General features: G+C 42.0%; 1 protein-coding gene across 1 annotated transcript; it reads left to right on the top strand.

Annotated features, from left to right (window-relative positions):
- The first annotated feature begins 46 nt into the window (after positions 1-46).
- LOC109876807 (major facilitator superfamily domain-containing protein 3-like) lies at positions 47-27,654 on the top strand. Its single transcript, XM_020469182.2, has 6 exons — positions 47-96; positions 1,608-2,373; positions 10,957-11,104; positions 16,602-16,702; positions 22,312-22,421; positions 25,851-27,654. Exons 2-6 carry the CDS (start codon positions 1,683-1,685, stop codon positions 26,040-26,042), a joined length of 1,242 nt encoding a protein of 413 aa, XP_020324771.1. The 5' UTR covers positions 47-96; positions 1,608-1,682; the 3' UTR covers positions 26,043-27,654.

Genomic DNA, 27,654 nt, shown 5'->3' with positions numbered 1-27,654 from the left:
GGGGGCTTTTATTTGGAAAAGTTCTGAAATTCCGTGACCCGGATGTACTCTGTTAGTGTTGTTGACGAGACGCTGAAAGCAGGTTCTCCCTTTCCAGTATGTAGCCAGCTAGCTAACGACACAATTATCATAACAGATTGCACTCAGATTAACGTTTTATAATATAATATTTATAAAACTTCACCACGGAATTTGCTAGCTATTGGCACGCGCTGATACTTAACTTACTCTGAATTGGCAGTATGACAGCGTTAGCTTGAATACTAGCTATTTGGCCATGCATGTTTATTGGTTTTTGCTTGTGGTATAACTAGCCAAGTTACCGAGACATCAGTTTAGCTTGCTACTATTGAAAGGTCAAGTTTGGGGCGTAAACGGATATCTACACGGTCCCATGTGTTATACGTTTAATTAAAAGGAAGATGAACTAGTTATGAAAGTTAATTATTGCTTGTGAATAAAGCTTGACAGCTGTCTGATGCATCAGTTTGCCAGAATCTATACTGAACAAAAATATAAACGCAACTATTAACGATTTCCCTTAGTTACAGTTCATATAAGGAAATCAGTCAATTTAAATAAATTCATTTGGCCCTATCTATGGATTTTACATGACGAGGCAGGGGTGCAGCCATGTGTGGGCCTGGGAGGGCATAGGCTACCCACTTGAGATCCAGGACCAGCCAATCAAAATGTGTTTTTCCCCACAAAAGAGCTTTATTACAGACAAAAATACTTCTCAGTTTCATCAGCTGTCGGGGTGGCTGGTATCAGACAAGAAGCCGGATGTGGAGGTCCTGGGCTGGCATGGTAACACGTGGTCTGTGGTTGTGAGGCCGGTTGGACATACTGACAAATTCTCAAAAATTACATTGGAGGCGGCTTATGGTAGAGAAATTAACATACAATTCCCTGGCAAGAGCTCCATTGAACATTCCTGCAGTCCATATGCCAATTTCACGCTCCCTCAAAACTTGCAATATCTGTGGCACTGTATTGTGTGACAAAAATGCAAATTTTAGAGTGACCTTTTATTGTCCCCAGTACAAGGTGCACCTGTGTAATTATCATGCTGCTTAATCAGCTTCTTGATATGCCACACCTGTCAGGTTGATGGATTATATTGACAAAGGAGATATGCTCACTAACAGGGAAGTAAACAAATTTGTGCACACAATTTGAGATAAACATTTTTTTGGTGCATTTAGAACATTTCTGGGATCTTTTATTTCAGCTCATGAAACATGGGACCAGGACTTTACATGTTGCGTTTATATTTTTGTTCAGTGTATAATGAAACCTGAGTTTCCTTCATTTAATACATATACTAAAACCCAAAACTATTTATCATGAGGGGAATTCCATTTGCTCATGATTTTATTTTTATATATTATTTTTTCATGTACCTTGGCAGTCGGAAGGTAGACAAGGTGACAGATACAGAGGGAGAAAGAGTATAGGGAGCAAGGTGGAATTTGGAACCCCGTCACTAGCTTGCATGTGTGGTCTGGAGTCTGCCAGACTAACTAGACCAGACTCCGGCACCCATTTGCTCATGTTTTCCGTCAGTGAAATGATCCCCTCTCTCTCTTCCCCATCTCTCCTAGGCTGATCGACCCATTTGATCAGCTCCTGGTGGAACATCGTCATGACCTGACGAATTGTCCCTTTCCTATTTAATCATGAATGACAAGCTGGTTTTTCTGGGCCTCCTGTACTTTGTGCAGGGGATCCCCTATGGTCTCCAGTCCTTGTTGCTCCCTGTCTACCTCCGTGGGGCGGGCCACTCCCTCACCCACATCGGCTTGACCAAAATCCTCTACTTCCCCTGGGTGCTCAAGGTCCTCTGGGCACCCCTGGTGGACCGTGTGGGCACCAAGCGGCGCTGGCTGGTGGCCACGGTCTCTGGCCTGGCGCTTACTTGTCTCTCCAGTGCCGCTCTGGCCCCGGAGGCCCACATCTGGGGAGTGGTGGGGACTCTGCTGGCCATGAACGCCCTGGCATCAATTCAGGACATCACAGTGGACGGGGCCGCTGTGGGACTGCTGAAGGGCCGTAGCGAGCTGGGCCTGGGCAATGTGGCTCAGGTGGTGGGGTACAAGGCCGGCTCGGTGTTCGCCGGGGGCGGGCTCCTGGCTGTGATTGACGTGGCCGGGTGGGGCCCTATGTTTATGCTGTTGGCCTTTGTGTACTTCGGGGTGGCACTGTTTGTGTTGGGGGCCCCTGTGCTGGACAATGAGCTGTTGAAGGGCCAGGCAGAGGGGAGGAAGGGGGTCCAGTCGGACGCTGTGCATCCCTGGAGGGTGTGGCGGAAGCTGCTGTCAGTACCTGGGACGCCCTGGACCATGATCTACGTTCTCACATACAAACTGGGTAAATCTGCAAGTCAGTCTGACAACCATGTACACTCACCTACTGTACCAACTAGAGAAGTAGCTAAAAGTCTTAACACTAACCTCCACACTCATCTACTGTACCAACTAGAGAAGTAGCTAAAAGTCTTAACACTAACCTCCACACTCACCTACTGTACCAACTAGAGAAGTAGCTAAAAGTCTTAACACTAACCTCCACACTCATCTACTGTACACTAACGCTGATTCACTACAAGGCTACTACATAAGAAACCCACTATTCCATAAATGACTTATCCAAAGCATGTTTTCTTCCAATAGTAGTCCTCCATTATTTAATGCAAAACATAGCAAAACATTTTGCAACGGAATACAAAAAACAAAAAGTTTCTTATTGGACAAGTTCTCATAGTCCCTGCCTGTTTCAGTCTGTTTTATTCCATTTGGTGCCTATTGAATACAAGCCTGATGACCTGTAGCCTCATTTGTGAAGTGGGTGGCAGGTATCCTAGCGGTTAAGAGCGTTGGGCTAGTAACCGAACGGTCGCTTGTTCAAATATCTGAGCTGACAAGGTGAAAAATAAAATCTGTTTGTGCTCTTGAGCAAGGTACTTAACCCTAATTGCCCATGTAAGTCGCTCTGGTTAATACTGTGTGCGAAATGACTAAAATGTATAAATGTAAGTAAGCAAGACAGCATCATATTTTCTCCATTCAGCTGTGGTCTCATTTCTTACCACTGTTGCCCTGAACTATTTACTACAGCCACAAAGTAAAAAAAGGGCTATATTGTAAAAATTTACTTTTTGGTCTTAATTTAAGGTTAGGCATAAAGTTAGCAGTATGGTTAAGGTTAGGTTTAAAATAACATTTGTGTCTGGGGTAACTAACGATGACCCTGATCTAGACTGATCATCTAGTCTGTTGATGAATAAAGGGAATTAGTGTGTTATTCCCAGGGACTTGGTAATGAGTCCAGAACCTACTTAACGTTCAATTTTTTGAAAATATGACATTTTGAACTCTGTGAATAGCATTTATGTACAAAGTAACAGGTATATATTAGGGCTAGTGAGATGTTAGGAATGTTGTCCTTTAAAAAATGTATTTGTCTCCAAGTTTATATTTGCAAGAGAAAACGTTCTATGATGAACACAGTTTGGTGTTAAGCAGCGTGTGTGTGTGTGTGTGTGTATGTGTGTGAGCGAGAATTGGTAGGAACAGAGTTTGGTGTTAAGCAGCATGTGTATGTATGTATGTATGTATGTATGTATGTATGTATGTGTGTGTGTGTGTGTGTGTGTGTGTGTATGTATGTGTGTGTGAGCGAGAATTGGTAGGAACACAGTTTGGTGTTAAGCAGCGTGTGTGTGTGTATGTATGTGTGTGTGAGTGTGTGTGTGTGTGTGTGTGTGTGTGTGTGTATGTATGTGTGTGTGAGTGAGAATTGGTAGGAACACAGTTTGGTGTTAAGCAGTATGTGTGTGTGTGTGTGTGTGTGTGTTTGTGTGTGTGTGTGTGTATGTATGTGTGTGTGAGCGAGAATTGGTAGGAACACAGTTTGGTGTTAAGCAGCGTGTGTGTGTTTGTGTGTGTGTGTGTGTGTGTGTGAGCGAGAATTGGTAGGAACAGAGTTTGGTGTTAAGCAGCATGTGTATGTATGTATGTATGTATGTATGTATGTATGTGTGTGTGTGTGTGTGTGTGTGTGTGTATGTATGTGTGTGTGAGCGAGAATTGGTAGGAACACAGTTTGGTGTTAAGCAGTGTGTGTGTGTGTATGTATGTGTGTGTGAGTGTGTGTGTGTGTGTGTGTATGTATGTGTGTGTGAGTGAGAATTGGTAGGAACACAGTTTGGTGTTAAGCAGCGTGTGTATGTATGTGTGTGTGAGCGAGAATTGGTAGGAACAGAGTTTGGTGTTAAGCAGCGTGTGTATGTATGTGTGTGTGAGCGAGAATTGGTAGGAACACAGTTTGGTGTCTGGCAGCAGGAGGGGATTATGTAAGGATTAGTGTGTCTGTATGTCTGGTGTTTTTTTCATGGAAATTGAAATGGAAGACGCAGCGTCACACTGGTGTGTGTGTTTGTTTGGGTGTTGGGAAAACATGGTCTATATACATTTGCATACATGTGCTTCTTTGTGAATGTGTGTGCCATTGTTTTTCCTGTATGTGTTTGTGTGTTTTTGAGAGAGAGTGTGTTAGGGGTGGCACAGTAATTGGATGATCCCAGGCAGACACTAGACAGGAGAGTAAGACAGTTCGTTTGAAGGGTTCACCAGTATTGTCATCATCACCACTGTCACCATCTCCATAGCAATAATTTTCATCATCTAATATAATCAGCATTTATAAATAACCGGCTTAGTTGTCCGCTCTTTATTTCAGAATTAAAAAGGTCAGACTGTTTGTGTGCAACTGTCGGGTGAAACTCAACAATCCGTGTGAATGTGAGACTGTTTGTGTGTGAGATTTTAGAGTGAAAGGTCTGCCTTAAACCCCCCCTCCCCCAACACACAAACACACACATCTCAGACCCCTCTCCCACTCACTCTTAATGAACACAGCGAGTTTGCTCTGTGTAGAACCGCACAACCAATGAGAGGGAGCCGTTTGCATGACCCCTGTGTCATTTGAGGTCGCGGACATGGGACTTGCTGTCTGAGCAGAATCCCAGAGAGAGAGTCGGGGGCAAAAGGGATAGAAGGAGAATGAACCTGTGTATTGTAGTCCGGGGAACACTGATGGAGGGATGGGCTCGTATTGGTAGATGGGAAAGTGATAGCGCTGCTCTTATTGGGTTTAGTACCCACTGATCTAGGATCAGATTAACCTACCCTACAATAATAACCTTAACCACTAATCAAACAGAGAAAAACTGACCCTGTATCAGTCAGTGGTTAACTTGGGGCCAACATCTACAGATGTAAGATCTTAATTTGATCACCCTGTTGTTGCAGGTAATTTCCACTTTAAAATGTCAGATTTGATTTGCACTAACAAAAAAATGTATCAACCCCTACAAAAATGTCCGTTAATTATAATCCACGAAATAATTTAAATGTCCTGTTGTTGCAGGATTATTTTCCTGCTATGGGAAACTGCCAACCTCTGCCATGCACAGCCATACTGGATAGACTGTGAGACATGGGAGAGAGGATGGCAGAGCATGGGTGAGAGGGGGGGGGGGGCCTGGGAAGTGGGGGGAGAGAGCAGTGTGGGGGGGATGTGGTTAATTTTCCAGAGGGAGAAAGGAGGACGGCAGGGAGGCTGAAGGGGGGATGAATTAATGAAGAACCACCACATGGTGCCCAGAGGGAGACAGAGAGCGATGGATAAAGGCAAAGAGGCCTAAAGAGAGAGGACAGTATTGGGACGATATAACAGGACTTTTTCAATACTGGAGCCAAACCAACCAGTGACCCTGTTTGGTTGTGCATAACACTGCTCCCCTAGATTGCATAGTCAGTGTTTGTTTACTTTGTCAACAGCATAGATATTAATCATTGTTCAATACACTGGTAACGTATAGTTAGGGCTGGGTGATATATCATATTTTAAGGTATACCGGTATGGATTTTTATAGAATCGTCTATAACGATATGTTGATACAGTGCTAAATAAATGAAAAGTCAGATTTGTCCTAGTTTGGTTGAGTAATAAGCAATCAGGAAGGAGAAAGACCATTAAACCAATTAGAATGAATCTGTTGCCATCCTAGGGTTATGAACTAGTCATAAAACATATTTATAGCTTGTATTATTCAGAAACATAGAATACCGTCAAACACTGCCATGCAGTCAAAAGAATGAGAAATATATTGTGATATGTTATTTTGGCCATATCGCCCAGTCCTACATGGAATGTTAGGACCCCTGATTGGTGGAATCTCCTGGTGCCATGGAGCTCTGTAGTGCAACAGCTTTCTGTAGAAAGGTTAGCGAGGACAGTTATAGTTCATGTGGTTATGGGAGTAAAACATAGTTGGTAATGTAAGAGCATTTTAGCAAAGTGACCCATCTGGGTAGGGTGGGTGGGGTTCAAGTTTTTTCCCCATGCTTCAGCCTAGTTCCTTAGGAGTTCAACAAACTCTATGACACCCTGCAAAGTGCACACCTGTAGGGATTGCTGTTAGTGTGTGTGTGTGTGTGTGTCAATGGAAGGTGTACGTAGAACTGTAGCTTACTGATTTACTGGGCCTCTCTCTCTGTCTTGTTCCCAGGGTGTGTTTTGTGTCTTGTTTTCTCCTAAGTGTCCTCGTGATCCCATCTGATCCTGGCCACTAGTGTCTGAGCTTCATGTGATCACTCTGTTACCCGACCAACCATTCTGTGTCCTAATTGACTCTCATGCTGATCCCTCATCCTGTTCTCTCTCTCTCACTATTTCTTTCTTTCTTTCTTTCTCATTCCCATCAGCAACCTGTCAGCCCTACTCTCCCCATCACCCCTCCTGTACCAAATTCCTCATTCTCCTCAGTCTCATTCTTCCACATTTTGCCCCTTTTTCTGCATCCCTCCTCCTCTATAAACCCAGTCTCTCTCCATAAATCATTCTCACTATCTCTCTCCCTTACCCCTCTCTCTCCATAAATCATTCTCACTATCTCTCTCCCTTACCCCTCTCTGTCTGTTCATGTTTCTCCCTTACCCCTCTCTCTCTCTGTCTGTTCATGTTTCTCCCTTACCCCTCTCTGTCTGTCTGTTCATGTTTCTCCCTTACCCCCCTCTCTCTCTGTCTGTTCATGTTTCTCCCTTACCCCTCTCTCTCTCTGTCTGTTCATGTTTCTCCCTTACCCCTCTCTCTCTCTGTCTGTTCATGTTTCTCCCTTACCCCTCTCTCTCTGTCTGTTCATGTTTCTCCCTTACCCCTCTCTCTGTCTGTCTGTTCATGTTTCTCCCTTACCCCTCTCTCTCTCTGTCTGTTCATGTTTCTCCCTTACCCCTCTCTCTCTGTCTGTTCATGTTTCTCCCTTACCCCTCTATCTCTCTGTCTGTTCATGTTTCTCCCTTACCCCTCTCTGTCTGTTCATGTTTCTCCCTTACCCCTCTCTCTCTCTGTCTGTTCATGTTTCTCCCTTACCCCTCTCTCTCTGTCTGTTCATGTTTCTCCCTTACCCCTCTCTCTCTCTGTCTGTTCATGTTTCTCCCTTACCCCTCTCTCTCTCTGTCTGTTCATGTTTCTCCCTTACCCCTCTCTCTCTCTGTCTGTTCATGTTTCTCCCTCACCCCTCTCTCTCTCTGTCTGTTCATGTTTCTCCCTTACCCCTCTCTCTCTCTCTGTCTGTTCATGTTTCTCCCTTACCCCTCTCTCTCTCTGTCTGTTCATGTTTCTCCCTTACCCCTCTCTCTCTCTGTCTGTTCATGTTTCTCCCTTACCCCTCTCTCTGTCTGTTCATGTTTCTCCCTTACCCCTCTCTCTCTTTCTCTCTTATCCATTATTTTTCTCTCCGCCTTGTCTCATTTTCTGTCTCTGTCATTCTCCCTCTCTCTCTCTCTCTCTGTCATTCTCCCTCTCTCTGTCTCTCTGTCATTCTCTCTCTCTATCTGTCTCTCTGTCATTCTCCCTCTCTCTGTCTCTCTGTCATTCTCCCTCTGTCTCTCTGTCATTCTCTCTCTCTATCTGTCTCTCTGTCATTCTCTCTCTCTATCTGTCTCTCTGTCATTCTCTCTCTCTATCTGTCTCTCTGTCATTCTCCCTCTATCTGTCTCTCTGTCATTCTCTCTCACTATCTGTCTCTCTGTCATTCTCCCTCTGTCTGTCTCTCTGTCATTCTCTCTCTCTATCTGTCTCTCTGTCATTCTCTCTCTCTATCTGTCTCTCTGTCATTCTCCCTCTATCTGTCTTTATCCCCCTCTATCTCTCTCCCTCTCTCTGTCTCTGTCTTTCTCCCACTCTCTGTCTATCTATTTTTCTCCCATACTCCCCTCTCTACTAGTTTCTTCTTTGTGGATGCCTAATGAAATCCCCACTGAAATGGACAATTGTTGCTTTGCGAATATTTATAGAAATGAATAATCAGCCCTGTTGTGTTTGTCTGCACTCCCCTTTTAAAGAAATAATGAGTTTGAAGCAGTGGGAGCACTGAATGCTGTAGAGACACAGAATCACTGGTAAATAATCAAGCATAGGAGGTTGGTGGCACCTTAATTGGAGAGGACAGGGCTTGTGGTAATGGCTGGAGTGGAATGAGTGGATTGGTATCAAATACATCAAACACATGGTTTCCATGTGCAACAGCAGCCTGTGGTTTATTAGACATCATAAAGGCTTTAAAAGAACAATCTGTTGTTCAAACAACAACAAAGGTGTTACCCCATCCAGTGTTTTGGTAAATATCTCAGGGAGGGGGTTGGAGGAATGTAACCACTCTCAAATTCATAGACAGAGCTAGGAATGACCATCCCATGAGTGACCAACTGCCCCTCCCTACCTTCTGGCTATGCTCAAACCCTACACCCCAACCCGAGCACCTCTGGTCTCCAGCTCCTGCTCAGCCCAGTCCAAGCTCTTCTCTTCCCTTGCACAACCCGATGGTGGAACTGGCTTCCCCCTAAAGCTAGAACAGCAGAGCACCCCCCCCCCCCTGCATAAAAATGCATTTTGTGAACTAACACTTTTCTTTCCTTACTAACTCTGACTTTGCTGATAGCTACTTTATTGAGGAAAAATTTACTTAAATGTACTTACTATAACTGTGATATGTGGTTGTGGTTGTCCCACCTAGCTATCTTAAGATGAATGCACTAACTGTAAGTCACTCTGGATAAGAGCATTTGCTAAATGACTAAAATGTAAAAATTAAATATGACATCAAAATTATAGTTATAACCATATTTTTAGTTTACAATAAGACCTACACTGTTTACAAACAAATGAGTAAAACAAATGTATATTTGGGGTTTTTATGGAGTAAAATAATTTAACTAAGGTCATGAGGCATTTGAACTACACGGAGTGTACAAAACATTAGGAACAACTGCTCTCTCCATGACAGACTGACCAGGTGAATCCACGTGAAAGCTATGATCTCTTATTGATATCACTTGTTAAATCCACTTCAAATCAGTGTATATGAAGGGGAGGAGACAGGTTAAAAAAGCTTTTTAAGCCTTGAGACATGGATTGTGTATATGTGCCATTCAGAGGTTGAATAGGCAAAAATAAAGATTTAAGTGCCTTTGAACAGGGAATGGAAATAGGTGCCAGGCGCCCCGGTTTGAGGGTTTTTCACGCTCAACAGTTTCCCATGTGTATCAAGAATGGTCAACCACCCAAAGGACATCCAGCCAACTTGACACAACTGTGGGAAGCATTGTAGTCAACATGGGCCAGCATCCCTGTGAAACGCTTTCGATACCTTGTAGAGTCCATGCCCTGACAAATTGAGGCTGTTCTTTGGGCAAAATGGGGTACAACTCAATATTAGGTAGGTGTTCCTAATGTTTTGTGCACTCAGTATATATTCTTCAAGAATCAATGGGTGTATATCAATCATTTCAAAGTTTTAAAAAATGGATGTAGCAATGGCAGATTGTCCATTTAAGTAATGTCTTGCCTCAAACTATCTACCCTGTTGGATGATAAAAAGTTCCCCAGGTTTCAACCGGTGATGGTGGGAAGTAGTGAGTAATACAGTAGCTGATAGCTGTTTATGTTAGTGCTGCCTTGGAATATAGAATATAGATGCTGAATGAATATGTCATCACAGCAGCCTCTGTTTATCCCTCTCATTCTCCTGCCATACATTTAGCTTGGCTGTCACATAGCGCTGGCATAACGTGTGCGTTGTCGTAGCGTTCCCGTGTGCCAGGAGGTTTTCAGCGTCTTCTCTAAGATCTCCTTTTGATATCCTTCTCCATTTCATGTGAAAGATTCTCTCTCTATTGTTGTTTTTCTTCTGGCCAAGTGTGTGGTGTGTGAGTGTGTCGTCTCTTTGACAGCAGTCTCTGAGCTGTCACTCAGCACTCCGTCTCCCTGTCTTTGTGAAGTCACTCTCCATTAATAATGGCGGCAGCGCTGAATATTTTACAGCGTCGTTCGGGCAGAAAATTGTCCCGCCTTCGAAACCACACAGCGACAGAGGCACTATTGTCTCACTGACAAACTTTTATTTCACCAGAAAGCTCTGTGACTGAGGCTTGTGTTATCTCAGGAAGTTTTATATTAGGCCCTTTTGAAAAATGACGCAGGATATTCATAGTTTTTTTATTTTTTACATCTATTATTGATACTATCTAGGAATAGTGTATGTTGTTAGATTAAGAAAGCACCAATATAACATTGTCCAGTCTATTAAAGGTAACTGCTTTGTGCACTGTCACAGTGTTTAAGAAAGTTGTCATACACAGTGAAGACATCCACTATTGTTTACTTCTTCCTGTTTTCCTTTAAATAGCTCTGTCACAGGAAGGTGGATTGTGGGTGTTTTTGAGTATGTTTATTTCCAACAATGGCTAATCCATCGTAGTTGACTCTTGGCTATGTTGTAGATAAAATGACTAAAACTACAGATGAACAGATTTGTGTTTGGAGTCTAACTCTCTCTTGTCTAACCTGAACTCCAACTGGTTTGTCCTCTCTCTCTGTCTCTATCCACAGGTGAGCAGGGTGCGGTGACCATGTTCCCTCTCTTCCTTTTGGACCATCACATGACAGCCCGGGAGCTGGGGTTCTGGAACGGCATGATCGCCATGTGCTTCTCAATCTGTGGCTCCTCCCTCGGTGGCCTGCTGCTCTCCCAGTTCAGGTAGCGTTCAGAGGCAGCACTCTCCTGTTAGCGTTCAGAGGCAGCACTCTCCTGTTAGCGTTCAGAGGCAGCACTCTCCTGTTAGCGTTCAGAGGCAGCACTCTCCTGTTAGCGTTCCGAGGCAGCACTCTCCTGTTAGCGTTCCGAGGCAGCACTCTCCTGTTAGCGTTCCGAGGCAGCACTCTCCTGTTAGCGTTCCGAGGCAGCACTCTCCTGTTAGCGTTCCGAGGCAGCACTCTCCTGTTAGCGTTCCGAGGCAGCACTCTCCTGTTAGCGTTCCGAGGCAGCACTCTCCTGTTTGCGTTTAGAAGCAACACTGTCTATAGTGCCCATTTTAGTGTCCCTTTCTGTGGCACAGATATCACGTCACCCCATCACCTCCCCTCCCCACATTGTGTGTGTGTGTGTGTGTGTCTATAGCCCTCTGTGTGTGGTAGGAGAACAGCTCGGGGAGACAGGCCCCAGCCGCAACACTAGGTCTTCTGTGTTCTACAGCTGATAATTCAAAGCATTCACCAATAGTCAACTATTTCTATTGACCTAACATGAAGTGAACTAACTAGATCAGACTTTAGCCCAAAAGACATTATAATCTGCAGCAGCGCCATTTGCTCGTGAAAAATGTCACTCCTATAGACTCTCCTTTGACGTCATCTTATTTTCTAAGAATAATATTGAAGTTCCTAGCAAACGGTTGTAGAACATACATTTGGAAAGGCAGCAGCTGCACAACAAAGCAGGGATGCCTCAGCTCTAGAGATTAAAGTTCTCCTTTCAATTGCTAGTTAACCTTACATTTTCGCCAACTGCCATTACAGCACATACACTACCCTAACTCAACCTCCAATGCATAAAACAATACATGTGATGTAATGCAATCTATAAATAACAACAATACGTAAGTATTTTCCCATACTCGTTGGCATGAGACATACATTATATTTACAAAAGTATGTGGACACCCCTTCAAATCATTGGATTTGGCTATTTCAGCCACACCTGTTGCTGACAGGTGTATAACATTGAGCACACAGCCATTCAATCTCCATAGACAATCATTGACAGTAGATTGGCCTTACTGAAGACTTTCAACGTTGCACCTTCATAGGATGCTTCCTTTCCAACAAGTCAGTTCATCAAATTTCTGCCCTGCTAGAGCTGCCAGGTCAACTATAAGTGCTGTTATTGTGAAGTGGAAACATCTAGGAGCAACAATGGCTCAGCCGCGAAGTGGTACGCCACACAAGCTCATAGAATGAGACCGCCGAGTTCTGAAGCGTGTGGCGCATACAAATCATCTGTCCCCGGTTGCAACGCTTACTACCGAGTTTCAAAATGACTCTGGAAGCAACGTCAGCACAAGAACTGTTAGGTGGGAGCTTCAGGAAATGGGTTTCCTTGGCCTATCAGCCACACACGAGCCGAAGATCACCACACACAATGCCAAGCGTCAGCTGTAGTGGTGTAAAGCTTGCAGTCATTGGACTCTGGAGCAATTGAAAAGCGTTCTCTGGAGTGATGAATCACTCTTCACCATCTGGCAGTCCGAAGGACGAGTCTGGGTTTGCCGGATGCCAGGAGAGTGCTCCCTGCACCAATGCATAATGCCAGCTGTAAAGATTGGTGGAGGAGGCATAATGGTCTGGGGCCATTTTTCATTCGTGCTTGGCCCCTTAGTTCCAGTGAAGGCAAATCTTAACGCTACAGCATACAATGACATTCTAGACGATTCTGTCCTTCCAATTTTGTGGCAACAGTTTGGGGAAGGCCCTTTCTTGTTTCAGCATGACAATGCCCTCGTGCACAAAGCAAAATGGTTTGTCAAGATCGGTGTTGAAGAATTTGACTGGCCTGCACAGAGCGCTGATCTCAACCCCATCAAACACCTTTGGGATGAATTGGAATGCCGACTGCGAGCCAGGTCTAATCGCCCAACATCAGTGCCCGACCTCACTAATTATCTTGTGGCTGAATAGAAACAAGTCCCCACAGCAATGTTCTAACATCTAGGGGAAAGCCTTCCCAGAAGAGTAGAGGCTGTTATAGCAGCAAAGGGGGACCAACTCCATATTAATGGTCATGATTTTGGAATGAGATGTTCGAAGTGCAGGTGTTCACATACTTTTGGTCATGTAGTGTACATCACCGTAGTCATTGCTAGCGCTCACAAAGCTAGATTGGTTAATGCTAAGCATTAGCATCGAGCTGAAATAGGCCCTATATGAAGAGAATACCAATGTCTTGTCTTTCTATAAAACGTCTGCAGAAGTCTGTGGTCTGTCCTGTTTTAATTACATCTCCATATGGTCTCTGATGCTGGCTCCCAGGTATTTGTCACACTACCCATAAAGAAATATGACCAAAAACAATGTTGTTTGGAATCTCTTTCACAAAAGCGCTGTCAAATTTTTGGGGTACTTCTACTCTTTCTTCCTGTCTAACTTTTTGAGAAGGCACACCTGTTAATTGAAATGCATTCCAGGTGACTACCTCATGAAGCTGGTTGTGAGAATGCCAAGAGTGTGCAAAGCTGTCATCAAGGCCAGGGGTGGCTATTTGAAGAATCTCAAATATAAAACATATTTAGATTTGTTTAACACTTGTTTTGGTTATTACAAGATTCCATATGTGTTATTTCATAGTTTTGATCTTCATTAGGACTCGGGCAGAATTGTCACATTTTCACACACAGAGTTGCGTTCACCTGACACTGTACACCCAGTCCAGATTCCCACAGAATGACTCACCACCACTCTCCCCCACCTCCCAACTCGCAAGCACACATACACACACTACACAAAGCCAATCCACCAAGCCATCTCAATGCTCTCAAATCAAATTTGAACATTTCTCCTGGGCCCCATCAGAAACGTCTGAGTGGCCAGAGACTGACCGCCTCACACAGATCCCCGAGAGCCTATATGGTATCGCAGACCAGCCCGTGTGAGGTGTCAGTAGCGAGGCAGGTTCTTCTCTCACCCCATCACTACTGCAACTCCTTAGAGAGCCAGATTTGAAAGAGTGTCATTGAGAAGGAGATAATAAAAAATGAGGGAAACAATGTCTTTAGCATGTGTATGATAGCAGATTGGTTTTCCGTTGGAAAGGGTAAAGAAGGAGAAATGAGAGAGGTGTTGTAAAGCCTGTAGACGTAAAGACTGACAGAATGGACAGATACTATTTGGTATCAGATATAAGTATAGTGGTAATGGTAATGTCCATGTGGTAATGTCCTTGTCAGATGGTATAGATGTCAGATACCAGACAGTGACACGTGTCTGGTTCGTCTGATAGACAGGATCCTTTGGGGACTGATTGGCACAGTGGTAATCCCTGGGACACACACACACACACAACACAATGCTCTAAGGGGGTTGAGAAGTGGGGAGCTCCTTGGGTTATTGATTACCCCATGAGCCATGCCTATCGGGAGACACAGCTCTTAGACTAACAAGGAATCAATTAGCGTCTGGGGACATGTCGTGGGTGGGTGTGTGTGTGCGTGGCACGGTTTCCGTTAGCCGGTAATAGCCGGCTTATGGCCAATAAATATTTTTTAAGGTGATAAATAAAATTTGTACCGGCCAATTGTCTGGGAGAGGGAAAAAAATCCCATAGCAAGATTATGCCTTTTAGCATAATCCATCAATTTCCATTGATGGAAATGCCAGTTGATGTAAATACATTTGACCAGTCATGCTTATTGGTCTATGGGTTCATTTCCATAATTTTGTGGAATTAAATTGGCACGTGTATATTTTTGTTAGTCGTTATGATTCTTATTTATCACACATGCACAGCATACAGAGCCTAGCATACAGAGCCTAGCATACAGAGCCTAGTGTACAGAGCCTAGCGTACAGAGCCTAGCGTACAGAGCCTAGCGTACAGAGCCTAGCGTACAGAGCCTAGCGTACAGAGCCTAGAGTACAGAGCCGAACATACAGAGCCTAGCATACAGAGCCTAGCATACAGAGCCTAGCGTACCGAGCCTAGCGTACAGAGCCTAGCATACAGAGCCTAGCGTACAGAGCCTAGCGTACAGAGCCTAGCATACAGAGCCTAGCATACAGAGCCTAGTTTAAGCTGAACATCTTTGACAGCACGAGACCTGCTGCTACAGCTCCTGGTGCTGCTGGAGGGAAATGTGCTTTCATAAGCCCAGTCATTGGGCAACAATTCTAACTGAAATCTTGTGTCAAAAACAATTTTGATAGCATGATAAAAAAGAGCTACTATTTTTATTTCTCAACTGGTATTGGAAGTGCACTTCCCATTCGCCATTCTAAGTGCCTATAATGGCAGGTAGGCTTCAGTGCTACCTGCTACCTTGAACCGTTTAGAAATTACAGCACTTTTTGTACATAGTCCCTTCATTTTAGGGGACAACAAGTATTGGGACAAATTCACTTATATGTATTAAATTAGTCCCATATTCCTAGCACGCAATGATTACATTATTTACCATTCATTTTTAAACGGTTCACCTGATATGGATGAAAATAGATTCAAATTAAGCTGACAGTCTACACTTTAACTTCATAGACATTGTATAATTTCAAATTCAAAGTGCTGGAGTACAGTGCCTAAACAACTAACAAATTGGGGTTAGTAGATTGACATAGGCTTGTGGTTTGGTTGTTCATTACTCGTCTTGTTGGCTGAGAAAAAGTAAATGTGGTAGTTATTCTAACATCTTTAAATGGAATTCGGCAAGAAGGACCCACACCGTTTCATCCTTGAGGTTCATGATTTGTTAAGATGAATTACTATAATTTAAATGTGATTTCTTTCATTCTGAATACCGTGGGTGGACGACCTGATCATGTTACACACCAAATGCGTATGGGTCTGGTAAATTTCTCAAATGTCAGGTATCACAGTGCTAGCTGTGCCACGAGAGATCCTGGGTTCGAGTCCAGGCTCTGTCGCTGCCGGCCGCGACCGGGAGACCCATGGGGCGGCGCACAATTGGCCCAGCGTCGTCCGGGTTAGGGGAGGATTTGGCCGGCAGGGATGTTCTTGTCCCTTCGTGCACTAGTGACTCCTGTGGCGGGCCGGGCGCAATGCACGCTGACACGGTCGCCAGGTGTGCAGTGTTTCCTCCAACACATTGGTCCGGTTGGCTTCCGGGTTAAGCGGGCATTGTGTCAAGAAGCATTGTGGCTTGGCTGGGTTGTGTTTCGGAGGACGCACGGCTCTCGACCTTCGCCTCTCGCGAGTCCGTACGGGAGTGGCAGTGATGGGACAGAACTGTAAAAATACCACGGAATTGGGGAGAAAAATTCTCAAATGTCCAGTAAATGAAAATGCAGCCAGTCAAATGTCTGGTGGCACATTTTCCTAATGGAAACCCTGGAGTGTGGGTGTGTGTGCTACTGTAGAAGGAAATATGGTGTTTGTTTTTGTTAGCAGACACATACTACACAGTATTCTTTACCTGTGTGTGTGTCAAATGGCATTTGTGACTGGTTGTCTGTCTTGTGTGTCTCCACAGTATTGGCTCTCTGATGAGGCGTGTGTTTGTGATGCGGACTGTCAGTATGGTGTTCCAGAGCTCCCTCCTGACCGTGCTGGAACCTTCCCCGCTCATGAAAGGTGAGAGAAGACCAGACTGCACTCTGACCACAACTTAACTAGGCAGCATTGACCATGTTTACATGCGTATTCTGGATAGTATTCCGGATAGTAGCTCATATCCCGCTTAAGGTCTTGTTCAGGATAAGCTGTTTACATGCACCTTTGATATCCCGCTTAAGGTCTTGTTCAGGATAAGCTGTTTACATGCACCTTTGATATCCCGCTTAAAGTCTTGTTCAGGATAAGCTGTTTACATGCACCTTTGATATCCCGCTTAAGGTCTTGTTCAGGATAAGCTGTTTACATGCACCTTTGATATCCCGCTTAAGGTCTTGTTCAGGATAAGCTGTTTACATGCACCTTTGATATCCTGCTTAAGGTCTTGTTCAGGATAAGCTGTTTACATGCACCTTTGATATCCCGCTCACGAATATCCCGGTTTCCATGAATAAACTGAATATTCCTCATTTTAAATTCATATGGGTTAAATGGAATAGTAACTGAAATCTGGACACTGACTGTAGGTCTATAACCTCTCACATGTAGAGTAATATAATTTTAACTCCTGCAAAATTAAGCATTTCTTACAGTAAAATTAGACAACAAATGTTCATTTTGTTTCTGGAACAGGAGTGGAAAAGTCTGATTTCTTTCTTTCAGCATCATTTGAGAAGATGTGTGTGTAATGTTTTGTCTTTGACACTGTTATGCAAGCAGACAGTATTTCAACCACATAAAATATGCAGCCAAGACGAACTGAATTCTTATCAGAAACTTGTTTATTCATTTTCTCAGCTTTTCCTTTCCTTAAAACCGGTCAAACTGATTGCATTTGGACATTCAGCACTGGACCAATCTTTCCACTGTGTTGGAGTTATTGGGTTTTCTCCCCGGTTCCTAAACCAAACAACTTTACTGGTGTTAACTAGATTAATGCATTCATTCTATTGATATAAGAGATTATTCTGGTGAGCACTACTTTATTTAGTGTTCTGGGGCAACAAGTTATGACAGAGGCAAAGCTGCATGTAGGCTATCAAACTACGATTTACAAACAAATGGCCTACCAAATGTCGAACATTTTAAGCAGAAGCTTGATTTAAAATATAGTAAATGAATTATAGTAGGCAAAATTATTATGTAATTATTAATGGTGGATGGAACTGCGCAGGTAGCCTACTTTGTTCAGTGATTTGTTTGATAATCAGATAAAAAGATCATCACACAACACCATAGAATGCACAACACCATAGAATGCACAACACCCATGATTTGCACAACGGAGCCTGAAAAACAACAGTAAATGGCATAAGATGTTTACATACCACAGTATCTCATCAGCATATCCCAGGCATCTTATCTGTGTTTCTTATGACCATAATACAAGCTTTTTGCGGTTATTGTATATGGGATAATGTTATCTGATCACTAACCATGGACATACACCATTGACTCTAACCAGCCTGTCCTTTTCCACTGATCTAGACCTGTAGTGCACATTTAGGCCTATACAAAAAACATTTTCTCACGTGTAACCTATCCACATTTAGGCCTATACATATAACATTTTCTCACGTGTAACCTATCCACATTTAGGCCTATACATAAATAAATAAATATATGTGTAACCTATCCACATTTAGGCCTATACATAAATAAATAAATATATGTGTAACCTATCCACATTTAGGCCTATACATAAATAAATAAATATATGTGTAACCTATCCACATTTAGGCCTATAAATAAATAAATAAATATATGTGTAACCCATCCACATTTAGGCCTATACATAAATAAATAAATATATGTGTAACCCATCCACATTTAGGCCTATACATAAATAAATAAATATATGTGTAACCCATCCACATTTAGGCCTATACATAAATAAATGAATAAATATATGTGTAACCCATCCACATTTAGGCCTATACATAAATAAATAAATAAATATATGTGTAACCCATCCACATTTAGGCCTATACATAAATAAATAAATATATGTGTAACCCATCCACATTTAGGCCTATACATAAATAAATAAATATATGTGTAACCCATCCACATTTAGGCCTATACATAAATAAATAAATAAATATATGTGTAACCCATCCACATTTAGGCCTATACATAAATAAATAAATAAATAAATATATGTGTAACCCATCCACATTTAGGCCTATACATAAATAAATAAATATATGTGTAACCCATCCACATTTAGGCCTATACATAAATAAATAAATATATGTGTAACCTATCCACATTTAGGCCTATAAATAAATAAATAAATAAATATATGTGTAACCTATCCACATTTAGGCCTATAAATAAATAAATAAATAAATATATGTGTAACCCATCCACATTTAGGCCTATAAATAAATAAATAAATAAATATATGTGTAACCCATCCACATTTAGGCCTATACATAAATAAATAAATATATGTGTAACCCATCCACATTTAGGCCTATACATAAATAAATAAATAAATATATGTGTAACCCATCCACATTTAGGCCTATACATAAATAAATAAATATATGTGTAACCCATCCACATTTAGGCCTATACATAAATAAATAAATATATGTGTAACCTATCCACATTTAGGCCTATAAATAAATAAATAAATAAATATATGTGTAACCCATCCACATTTAGGCCTATACATAAATAAATAAATATATGTGTAACCCATCCACATTTAGGCCTATACATAAATAAATAAATATATGTGTAACCTATCCACATTTAGGCCTATAAATAAATAAATAAATATATGTGTAACCCATCCACATTTAGGCCTATACATAAATAAATAAATAAATATATGTGTAACCCATTCACATTCAGGCCTATACATAAATAAATAAATATATGTGTAACCCATTCACATTCAGGCCTATACATAAATAAATAAATATATGTGTAACCCATCCACATTTAGGCCTATACATAAATAAATAAATAAATATATGTGTAACCCATCCACATTTAGGCCTATACATAAATAAATAAATATATGTGTAACCCATTCACATTCAGGCCTATACATAAATAAATAAATAAATATATGTGTAACCTATCCACATTTAGGCCTATACATAAATAAATAAATATATGTGTAACCCATCCACATTTAGGCCTATACATAAATAAATAAATATATGTGTAACCCATCCACATTTAGGCCTATACATAAATAAATAAATAAATATATGTGTAACCCATCCACATTTAGGCCTATACATAAATAAATAAATAAATATATGTGTAACCCATCCACATTTAGGCCTATACATAAATAAATAAATAAATATATGTGTAACCCATCCACATTCAGGCCTTCTTGATTGAACCTTTATTGAACCAGGTTTGTCTCGTTGAGATAGAAATACATTTTTCAATAGAGACCTGGTACATAAAGGCCTATACATACAACACACACACACATACAGTGCTTTCGGAAAGTATTCATACCCCTTGACTTATTTCACATTAAGTTAGTCTTGGGGGGTGGTAGGTAGCCTAGTGGTTAGAGTGTTGGGCCAGTAACTGAAAGGTCGTCATCTGTCGTTCTACCCCTGAACAAGGCAGTTAACCCACCGTTCCTAGGTCGTCATTGTAAATAAGAATTTGTTCTCAACTGACCTGCCTAGTTAAATAAAGGTCAAATAAAAAATAAATAAGTTGTTACAGCTGGAATTCAAAATGGATTAAAAAATAATAATCCTCACCCATCTACACACAATATCCCATAATGACAAAGTGAAAACATGTTTTTAGACATTTTTTCAAATGAATTGAAAATGAAATACAGAAATATATTATTTACATAAGTATTCACACCCCTGAGTCAATACATGTTAGAATCACCTTTGGCAGCGATTACAGCTGTGTTTTTCTTCGTAAGACTCTAAAAGCTTTGCATACCTGGATTGTACAATTTTAAATTCTTCAAGCTCTGTCAATTTGGTTATTGATCATATCTAGACATAGATGTTTAAGCCGTCAAAATTAAAGTCAAAACTTTAACTAGGCCACTCAGCAACATTCAATGTCATCTTGGTAAGCAACTTTTATTAAAGTCACCACTGGCCACATGGTGAAATCCCTGAGCAGTTTCCTTCCTCTCCAGCAACTGAGTTTAGAAGGACGCCTGTACCTTTGTAGTGACTGGGTGTATTGATACACCATACAAAGTGTAATTAATAACTTCACCATGCTCAAAGCAATATCAAATGTCTGCTTTTTATCTACTAATAGCTGCCCTTCTTTGTGAGGAATTGGAAAACCTCCCTGGTCTATGTGTTTGAAATTCACTGCTCGACTGAGGGACTACAGATAATTGTATGTGTGGGGTACAGAGATGAGGTAGTCATAAAAAAAATGATATTAATCACTATTATTGCATACAGAGGGAATCCATGCAACTTATTGTGACTTGTTAAGCACATTTTTACTCCTGAACGTATTTAGGCTTTCCATAACAAAGGTTGAACACGTATTGACTCAAGACATTTCAGCTTTTCATTTTTTATTCATTTGTAAACATTTCAAAAAACATAATTCCACTTTGACATTATTGAGTATTGTGTGTAAACCAGTGACACAACATCTCAATTTAAGCTATTTTAAACTTGGGCTGTAACACGACAAAATGTGGAAAAGGTCAAGGGGTGTGAATACTTTCTGAAGGCACTGTATGTGGTGGAAGAAGAGGTGTGTGAAGAGGTCCGTTTACAGCGCTTTGAGCATCTCTCACAAACATCCCATTTTAATCTCATGACTAAATTGAAGGAAATCTGAAAGCAGAACAGAAGCTTTCTCAGTGACCTGTTTGAACCTATGTTGAGCTGTTCACTCTGGGAACCTCTGGAAGTGGAGGCCTCCCTCTTTAGAGCAGGAACAATGATGTCAAAGATTAAAAAATGTTTTGCTGTAAAATTCTTAATATTACATGAGTGCCCCATTTTCTCACTCTGATAAGCTGAGTTAGTGTCTCGCTCTCTGAATCCTGTGAAATGGAGAAGTCTTAAAACTCGACATCTCCGGTGAATAATTCAGCGTCAGTGGGAGCTGTGAGACACTCTGTGTCGCCTCTGTTCTGCTGTCTTCAGAGAGGGAACAACTTGTTTGGGGGAACGCGAGGAGACAGCACCCCCCTCACTTCCACCTTTGTTGTCTCGGTTCAGCGACAGATCCGGCTCCACTGATATACGCTGTGCCACTGAGCTCTCCTTCTCACACCATCCAGTAGGGACTCTGAGTGAAAAGAAAGAGATTTAAAAAAACACCACTTTAAGACAGGAACGCAGCAGGTAGACTAGGGGTTAGAGCTTTGGGCCAGTAACCGAAATGTCACTAGTTCGAATACCCGAGTCGACAAGGTGAAATATCTGTCGATGCGCCCTTGAGCAAAGCACTTAACCCCTAATTGTTCCAGGGTCGCTGTTGATAATGGCAGACCCTGGCCTTGACCCCACTCTCCAAGGGTGTCAGGGAGAGTGGGATGTGCAAAAAACACATTCCCAATTCACACGTGTGAAATAGGACAAATGTAAGCACCCATAATGTTTCGCAACAGTGTCAAGGCTGTTACTGTGTTTGCCCCTCAGGTATGGCCGTGTTGAGTTTGAGCATTCAGCACTTCCTGGGAGGCCTCATCACAACGCTCACTTTCACAACCATGATGCACTGCACACAGAGAGCGGAGGAGAGTGTACAGGTAAGAGTCACCCTCTACACACCTGTCAACCTAGAACATTGTTTCCCAAAGTCAGGTCCTTTATGTGAGAAACACGTATTAAAGACAGACATCTGAATTGTTTTCAGTGATATTAAATAATCCCATAAGCTTGAGGAAGGCTACCTGAAGTTTACATATACTTAGGTTGAAATGATTAAAACTAGTTTTTTTAAGACTCAACAAATTTCTTGTTAACGAACTATAGTTTTGGCAAGTCAGTTAGGATATCTACTTTGTGCTTGACACAAGTAATTTTTCCAACAATTGTTTACAGACAGATTATTTCACTTAGAATTCACTGTATCACAATTCCAGTGGGTCACAAGTTTACATACACTAAGTTGACGGTGCCTTTAAACAGCTTGGAAAATTCCAGAAAAGGATGTTATGGCTTTCGAAGCTTCTGATAGGTGAATTGACATAATTGGAGGTGTACCTGTGGATGTATTTCAAGGCCTACCTTCAAACTTAGTGCATCTTTGCTTGCCATCATGGGAAAATCAAAAGAAATCAGCCAAGACCCAAGAAGAAAAATTGGAGACCTCCACAAGTCTGGTCCAAGCGCCTGAAGTTACCACATTGATCTGTACAAACAATAGTACGCAAGCATAAACACCATGGGACCACGCAGCCGTCATACCTGTCATCTGTCTCCTAGAGATTAACGTACTTTGGTGCGAAAAGTTCAAATCAATCCCAGAACAACAGCAAAGGACCTTGTGAAGATGCTGGAGGAAACAGGTACAAAAGTATCTATATCCACAGTAAATTGAGTCTTATATCGACATAACCTGAGAGGCCGCTGAGCAAGGAAGAAGCCACTTCTCCAAAACTGCCATAAAGAAGCCAGACTACGGTTTGCAACTGCACATGGGGACAAAGATCATACTTTCTGGAGAAATGTCCTCTGGTCTGATGAAACAAAAATGGAACTGTTTGGCCATAATGACCATCGTTATGTTTGGAGGAAAAAGGGGGAGGCTTGCAAGCCGAAGAATACCATCCCAACCGTGAAGCAACGGGGTGGCAGCATCATGTTGTGGGGGTGCTTTGCTGCAGGAGGGACTGGTCCACTTCACAAAATAGATGGCATCATGAGGTAGGAAAATTATGTGGATATATTGAAGCAACATCTCAAGATATCAGTCAGGAAGTTAAAGCATGGTCGCAAATGGGTCTTCCAAATGGACAATGACCCCAAGCATACTTCCAAAGTTGTGGCAAAATGGCTTAAGGACAACAAAGTCAAGGTATGGGAGTGGCCATCACAAAACCCTGACCTCAATCCTATAGAAAATGTGTGGACAGAACTGAAAAAGCCTGTGAGAGCAAGGAGGCCTACAAACCTGACTCAGTTTCACCAGCTCAGGAGGAATGGGACAAAATTCACCCAACTTATTCTGGGAAGCTTGTGGAAGGCTACCTGAAAAGTTTGACCCAAATTAAAGAATTTAAAAGCAATGCTACCAAATACTAATTGAGTGTATGTAAACTTCTGACCCACTGGGAATGTGATGAAATAAATAAAAGCTGAAATAAATCATTCTCTCTACTATTATTCTGACATTTCACATTCTTAAAATAAATTGGTGATCCTAACTGACTTAAGATAGGGACTTTTTATTAGGATTAAATGTCAGGAATTGTGAAAACCAGAGTTTAAATATATTTGGCTACGGTGTATGTTTTCTTCCCGACTTCAACTGTATACCCCTTGATTTTGGTGAATGTGACTGAGATAAGTACAAATGTCTAACATCATCAGTACATTGGGGCGGCAGGTAGCCTAGTGGCACTAGTAACCGAAAGGTTGCAAGAACAAATCCCCGAGCCGACTATGTAAAAATCTGTCGTTCTGCCCCTGAACAGGCAGTTAACCAACTGTTCCTAGGCCGTCATTGAAAATAAGAATTTGTTCTTAACTGACTTGCCTAGTTAAATAAAGATACAATTATGTTGAGATGTGTCAGAAATCAAGTGCTATTTGTCATGGGGATGCATTTGCTCAGTTGTTAACATTTATGCCTGTGGCCCAATCTTTGAGGCTATGCACACATTTACGGTGTGAGACTCTCATCCTTTTACCTCCACTTGGAGGAGATTATTTTTATATAAGAAGACAGAATTCTCTGAAACCCGGTGGCCTCTGAAATGGTCTGTTATGTTAGCGAGCAAAACGGAAACTCCTGGAGTTGGATTATATCCTACGATGTCAACAGCCAGGACAGGTAGCCCTCCTCACAGCAACAACACCCACCCCTGAGCTGGGACTAACAAGGCCATTTTCTTCTCCTAGCTAACTCTCTCTCCCCTTTTACATATCTATATTTCCCTCTCTCTACCCCTCTTCTTTGACTAAACTTATTTTGTCCTGTTTAAACTGGGCCATCGCTGCCTGGAGGTGTTCTGTTCGCAGCCTCTCAATCGTCACTCAATCAATTCTGAAGGGGACGAGTTACCACAGTTCTAACAAAGAGTCGTTGACTAGGAAAACTACGCCAAGGAGGATACAGGGCTGTATCTGGGCAATTAAGGAAGAAAAACCTAATGAAACAAAGCTAATAACCTCTGGGGTTAATTTGAAATGTTCTCATGACAGTGACACATATAGCTACCTTTTTAAGGTCATATCCAGTGACAGAAAGCTGATACCGTGAGTGCTTGTCGATGACCCAGGAGAGAGAAACGGAATCTCTTAAGCAAGTTATCCCGAATAATAGCACTTCACTAAACTCGGGTCTACAGGCACTTCAACTGTGTGAACCTGGCTCAAACCAGCACTTTTCTCAATACTGAGACCCAGCAAAGATGCCTGGGTAATGTCTACTTTACAGTTTGCTCGTTTCGTCGCCGGTGACATTTGTCCGAGTCAGGTAACTGGCTAAATTACAATTAGCCACACAGGAGCTATGTTACATGGCGTCAAAGGCACAACTAAGGAAGACCTTGTCGCCTTTTCACAGCCCCAAAGTTCTAATGATCTAAGTCATCTGCTCACCATGATCACTCCTCCCCTTATTGATTAAGATCCATCTCACTTTGATCATGTGGAGTTAGGGATAGCCAGAACTGTACTGATAACTATGCATGCCACAGCGGATGTCTTAGTGGTTTCTGCTGAAATAAATCCATTCAGTTAAGAGGTTAGCAGTTTACATTGTTTCATTTGTAGAGTCTTTATGTCATACACCTGAGTGTATGGAACAGGGTTGCCATTGTGTGAACATTTAGGTGTCAGTGGAGGGTGGAGACCCATGGAGATGCGTTGGCTATGTTGCCTTGTTGTGTTGCTGTGGGCCTGAGAGTTGGAGTCTGGGATGTTAGGTAATCTGTGTCGGTGTGGTGTGGCCTCTAGTTTTTCTCTCTCTGAGCTCGTCCCTACCTAACCCTCTCCTCTTCTCTCTACAGGCCACCCACTACAGTTTCCTGTCCACTCTGGAGGTACTGGGGAAGCTGATGTTCGGTGCCCTGGCAGGGGGCCTGGTGGACTGGGTGGGTTTCCCCACTGCCTTCCTCCTTTTCCTGGTCCTCTCTGCCGGAACAGCCCTCCACATCTGGAAGGCCACAGACACAGGGGCCCTCAGGGAACAGCCCAAGTGATCAGCTTTTTGTTCTAGCCCTTACTAACACATCAGATCAAGCTACTCAAAGGGTCGATAATCAGTTGACTCGTTGAACAAGCTGTGTGAGTGTAGGGTTGGAACAAAAACCTCCACACCCTATAGGTGTCCAGGACTAGGGATGGTGATCACTGAGATTGAGGTGGAGGAGGAAGTAGTGTGTTGCATGAGTGCGAAGGAAATTCTGTCGTACGTCGGCGTCCTAGAAAAACTCTGTATCTCACTTTTTTTAAACATAAATTGAAAGTTTCACAGAACATTCCACTCCATGTTCTGTGAAAGATTAATGAATCTAGTACTAATATAAGTAATTCAAAGCCATGTGAATTCCCATTAATATATGGCAACAACAACATTGTTTCGGATTCCTGAAAAGTAAACTTTTTTATACAAGATTTTTCCAGGACACTGATTAGTAACTATATTGAGTTGGGGGATTGGATCAGTAGCATAAGGGAAGACAATACATGGGAGCGCTGTTAAGGGGTTGTTGGAGGACATACAGTACCATCTGAGCCATTTTCATATTTGCGAAGGCTGCAGTAAAATGTAGTCCAGCAGTTATACTTAGTCATTGATTAGCCTGCGATGAAGGTTATATATGTCATATCAGTTTCCTTTTTGAACTTGTTCTGTGGTGACGTTTATGAATGAATCCCAACTACCTCTTATCAACACTGTAAGATACGCAGAAGAGTCTAGTGAGCAGTAGAATACAACATTTGCTAGCTAGTGTGCAATTTTGATTAGAGGTAGCTAGCTTGAACCATTACTCTGCTAGCCTAGGTTAGTTGTTAGCGCAATTAGAGAACCAGGTCAGAGTTTATTTATATATAGTCCGGATTTTCCATCTGTAGAGTCATACTATCAACAAACTATCTGTTGATAAGCAACTGCTTGCTATGGTTACTGTTAGGTTTAGGGTTAAGGTTAGGGTACGGTCTAAGCTTAGGGTTATGATTAAGTTTAGGGTTACAGCTAGGGTTAGTAGATAGTTAGTTGAAATGTTACTGATGGTCTATATCTACAGATGGACTATCCAAATAAAGTATTACCGAGAACAATACTGTAGCCTTACATTTTGTATGGTGATTAGTTTTACAAGATTGGCAAAATAAATATGAAAAAATGATATTTATATGTAATTTTACATAGATGCTGGTTGTTTTACTACCTGCTGATATTGCTTGTTTGAGTTGTTAAATAATGTGTAAAGTTCTTAAGAATAACACACACCTTATCTAATCACAGCAGTTGAAGCTATTTAGATTGTGTTGCAGTTCATTTGACTGGTCAGAGGTGTCTACTGGCAAAAGGACTGAAATATTCAACCAATGCCTCACACTGATTGAATACCATCTGTCTTTTGTTTACCGTATCACACATTGTGATGGCTGAATTACAATATAACAGATAGTCATAGGGATGACAATCACCAGAGCAGCCATGCTATGAACTGTCATGATCAGCAAGGTCACTTTGACCAATACAGCCAAGTCCACGCTAATGTAAAGCACCTGTTGCAAAGCACACCCCTGCCTCTGACACATGCTGAGAGATTGTCACAAAATAAAGCTGCTACCCAAATGTCA

This window comes from Oncorhynchus kisutch, linkage group LG3 (genome assembly GCF_002021735.2).
Source record: "Oncorhynchus kisutch isolate 150728-3 linkage group LG3, Okis_V2, whole genome shotgun sequence".
Taxonomy (NCBI): Eukaryota; Metazoa; Chordata; class Actinopteri; order Salmoniformes; family Salmonidae; genus Oncorhynchus; species Oncorhynchus kisutch.
Note: the sequence above shows the minus strand (reverse complement) of the source record. Positions and strands in the feature narration are given on the sequence as shown.

What these genes read in the sequence shown, in the direction of transcription:
- LOC109876807 (XM_020469182.2), top strand. Translation starts at nt 1,683, where the DNA reads ATGAATGACAAGCTGGTTTTTCTGGGCCTCCTGTACTTTGTGCAGGGG. An exon ending in CTGCTGCTCTCCCAGTTCAG is followed by an intron (nt 11,105 to 16,601) that starts GTAGCGTTCAGA and finishes GTGTCTCCACAG; the next exon opens with TATTGGCTCTCTGATGAGGC. An exon ending in GAGCGGAGGAGAGTGTACAG is followed by an intron (nt 22,422 to 25,850) that starts GTAAGAGTCACC and finishes TTCTCTCTACAG; the next exon opens with GCCACCCACTACAGTTTCCT.